This window comes from Larimichthys crocea, chromosome I (assembly GCF_000972845.2).
Source record: "Larimichthys crocea isolate SSNF chromosome I, L_crocea_2.0, whole genome shotgun sequence".
NCBI lineage: Eukaryota > Metazoa > Chordata > Actinopteri > Sciaenidae > Larimichthys > Larimichthys crocea.
In genome coordinates, this window is record NC_040011.1 from 12461123 (window position 1) to 12464787 (window position 3665).

General features: G+C 42.5%; 1 protein-coding gene across 1 annotated transcript; it reads right to left on the reverse strand.

Moving 5' to 3' along the window:
* Nucleotides 1-197: 197 nt before the first annotated feature.
* tstd2 (thiosulfate sulfurtransferase like domain containing 2) lies at nt 198-3513 on the reverse strand. Its single transcript, XM_010754410.3, has 9 exons — nt 3347-3513; nt 2343-2632; nt 2137-2245; nt 1891-2010; nt 1645-1750; nt 1425-1540; nt 1062-1220; nt 825-963; nt 198-714 (listed from the first exon to the last, which is right to left on the reverse strand). Exons 1-9 carry the CDS (start codon nt 3473-3475, stop codon nt 485-487), a joined length of 1398 nt encoding a protein of 465 aa, XP_010752712.3. The 5' UTR covers nt 3476-3513; the 3' UTR covers nt 198-484.
* Nucleotides 3514-3665: the final 152 nt, after the last annotated feature.

The window sequence follows — 3665 nt, forward strand, 5'->3', positions numbered from 1 at the left end:
AATGTAAGAAAATAGATTTTTACACTCTACAAGTGACAATACTACCTTGAAGTAACTGGCTATGACCAAAGACTGCATGATTTAAAGAAATAATGTGTTTTTGCTATATTTGTATCAATTTTTTAATAAATTATTTGCATTAAAATGTAAGAAAATCCCATTTTTACACAAACAAACACACACACACACAGCTTTCATTCTTGATGAGGCGTTCCAGTTTTATAAAATTCATGTAATAAAACTCTCTTGCATTTTCACAATAAAAGATAATTATATGTTTTTACCATCTAATATCAGATTTGTGGATATCGGTCTTACCCTTCAGAAACAGTAAGATTGGCTTAATTCTAAGCATTTATATAAAAATGTAATAACTTTGAAACATAGTAGACACCTTTAAAAAATTCCTGTTGTACATTCATTATTAAGGAAGTGTTTTTCATGTGGCTGTAAGCTCTGATGTCCAATCATAATCTTTACACCGCTACACGTCCTGAGGGATTCTGGGACGTCCCCCGGTGCACTCGCACTCCTCTCTATGATGCACGACAGTCGGGGACGCCTCGCTCTGAGCGTGTCCTTTGGTTTGGCAGGTGGGGCAGCAGGCGGTGTGTCCGTCCTGTCTGCAGCTGGGACAGGCCAGAACCAGCTGACAGCAGAACTGGGTGGAGCAGAGCTTGTACTGGTCCCAGGGACGGCGGCAGTACCTGCAGTCTGGACAGAGGCACAGAATTAGTGACGACTTCATTCATGTTATCTGATACCGTTAACCTTTATATTATGGTTTTCAACATGCTGATAAGGGCCTTTGTGCACACACTAACCCGAGATGACGTCGTTATTGGAGGAGATGGCGTAACGCTCATCAAACACAAAAAGTTTCCCTCGATAGAAACCCTCCGGGAATTGCTCCAGGTACTTGTGGATTCCACCTTTCAGCTGGTACACCTCTTTACACACATCCTACAGGCAGGACGGCAAAACAAGGATTTTCAGTGTAAGACGGAAATGTTGCAAACAATCGGTGTATTAGAGCTCAAATCCAGGACGAGTCAGCTTACTTTGGAGCGGAGGTAGGCGGAGCCGCGCTCGCAGCGGATCCCTCCTGTGCAGTACATCAAGACCTTCTTGTCTCTGAACAGTTCCAGGTTCTGGTCTACGTAGTCCGGGAAGTAGCTGAACTTACGGATGTCTGGGGCCAGACAACGAGTAAACTGTCCCTGGAGGGAAAAAAATCTGTCACAGTTCAGAATGACAAACATTGCCACCTGGCTTATGTCTTATGTTTGGTTTGGATAGGTGTGTGGAGATTGACCCACTTCCTGCCGTTCTTACTGGGATGTCAGAGATCAATTTCTACTAAAAGTCCACATAAGTACCAGTGGTCGGGGTTGTGGCATCTGGAGAAATTATGTATTACTTACAATCTTACTCTCATAAAAATTGCGGCAGTCCAAGAGGATGGTGTCGTCGCACAGATCACCTTCAGACAAAAGAGCCTCGACTTTTTTATGAAACTCCTCCGGCTCCAAATGAACTCCTGAGAGGGAAGAAAGTCACTTTTATTTTGACAAACTGGAAACAACAGAGCAGTATCACTGCTAGTAATGGTAGGACTTCATTGTAGTATTAAGCAAACTATACCTGCCAGTCTGTAGGAGATGACATCAGGATCCACTCCCATCGGGACGATTTCTTTATAGACTCCAACCCTCAGGTCTGTAAAACACTCTGCGCCACCATCACTTGTCTAAACACACACACAGGGACAAACACTTCAATACAAAACAGAGTTTTATTCAAGTAAGGTGCCGTGTAGAGGTATTAAGTAATGTATATCTAATATACAAAAGGTATATCTATACATTCATCATCCAGCGTGAGACTGACCTTAAAATCTTCCTTCTCCATCTTGAAGAGAGGGTGTGAACACATGGCGTCGATGTAAAGGTCAGTGGCCATGTCGGTGCCACCGACTGTTCCGTTGATGCCTTCAGTCGCCACCCTCACCTGACGGAGATGATCGTGACATATTTTAAAAGGGGCCGTGACACTGAATTCAATGTTTCTTTATGTGTTCTCCATGTAAACATTCTGCAGTCTCCCAGTATAAGAAGGATAAGAAAATGTGTGCACCTTGCCAGTTAGGTGGAGCTTCTCACACAGAGCTTTCTGCCAAGCACAGATGACGTGTGGATCCTCCACCTGACAGTAGTGATAATAGAGCAGCACCTTGCCTGGACCCCTGAAAAGAAGAATTGCATTGAGAGACATCTACTTAAATATTCAGTATTGTATAAATCACATAAAACAGGACAAATACATGACAAATGAAGCAGTACTTCTGAAGCTGCTCCTCAGAGATGTGACCAGTCTCAGGTATCCACGCAGAAACGTCCACCGGCTCGGCCTCGCGCTCGTTCGGCTGCTGCGTTTCAGGTTCCTCCTCCAGCTGGCTTAACAAACGCTCATACGCTGCCTGTGTGAGCTGCTGTATTTCACTATCGTGAGTCCTGGCCACATGTTTGTGAACGCCGCAGTGTTCCTTGAAGGTCTGGCCACAGCAGCACCAAGATGTGCTTCCATCCTCCTGACTGCTGTCCCTCTTGGATGCCACAAAGGCAGAAAATGACTGTGGAGATTAAAAAGAATGAAGAGCTTTTAGTGAAGTTAAATCATTTTTATATGTAGATTTAAATGAGATTGCTCAGATTATATCACGGTTCCTTGTGCTGCTCATTCAAGGTGTCTATCTAATCAAAGTGTGATGTAGGAGAACAAACTATGTAACGTGAGCAATGAAGGTGACACTGTTTAAATGTCTTCAAACATATTTTCAGCAGAGAGACAGACAGACAGACAGAGAGACAGAGAGAGAGAGACAGACAGACAGACAGACAAAGAGACAGACAGATAGACAGACAGACTTGATCCCGAAGGAAATTCAAGCATCCAGTAGCAGCATGCAAACATACATTGAACTAACATTAGAATTAACCTAAAAGCATCCATATGTCAAAATTAACCATTAAATTAAACATTTGCATAGAAAATAAATATATAAGTGTGTTAAGATAAACATTTGCATAGAAAATAAATATATAAGTGTGTTAAGAAGTTAACCCGTGTTAACACATACACAATATATAAAAAATAGAAAGTGACCGTAGAAATAAAAATGTTTATTTTATGAAAATATAATAATATGTGTGCTGTTAAATTAGGCTGTAAACAGATGCATGAAAGTCACAGCATGTAGCAATAATACAAGATCCTCTAATTCTTTTAAATCTAAAGTAATATTTTAATTCAAATTAATGAAATTTAAAAACAGTGCCTGTCTCACCTTCCTCCTGCAGAAGCTGTAGTCTCTCCTCTGAGCCGCAGACAGCTGTCTGTCCTGTTTCAGTCCAGCATGGGTCCAACTTTCAAGATCCAGGTCCGAGAACTCTGCAGCTGCAGCGTCCTCTGCCATGCTCAGAGACTTATTTAACACGTTAAACGTTTAAACCGGTAAACATTAAACATAAAACTGTGACCGTAAACATTTGTTACCGCTCAGCCGTGCAGCATCGTCGGACCGGCGGCGGCGCACCTTTCCGGTTGACCCCGTCTCCTTTACCCCGGATGTGCCTCACTTGAATCGGACCGCTATTATCGCTGCG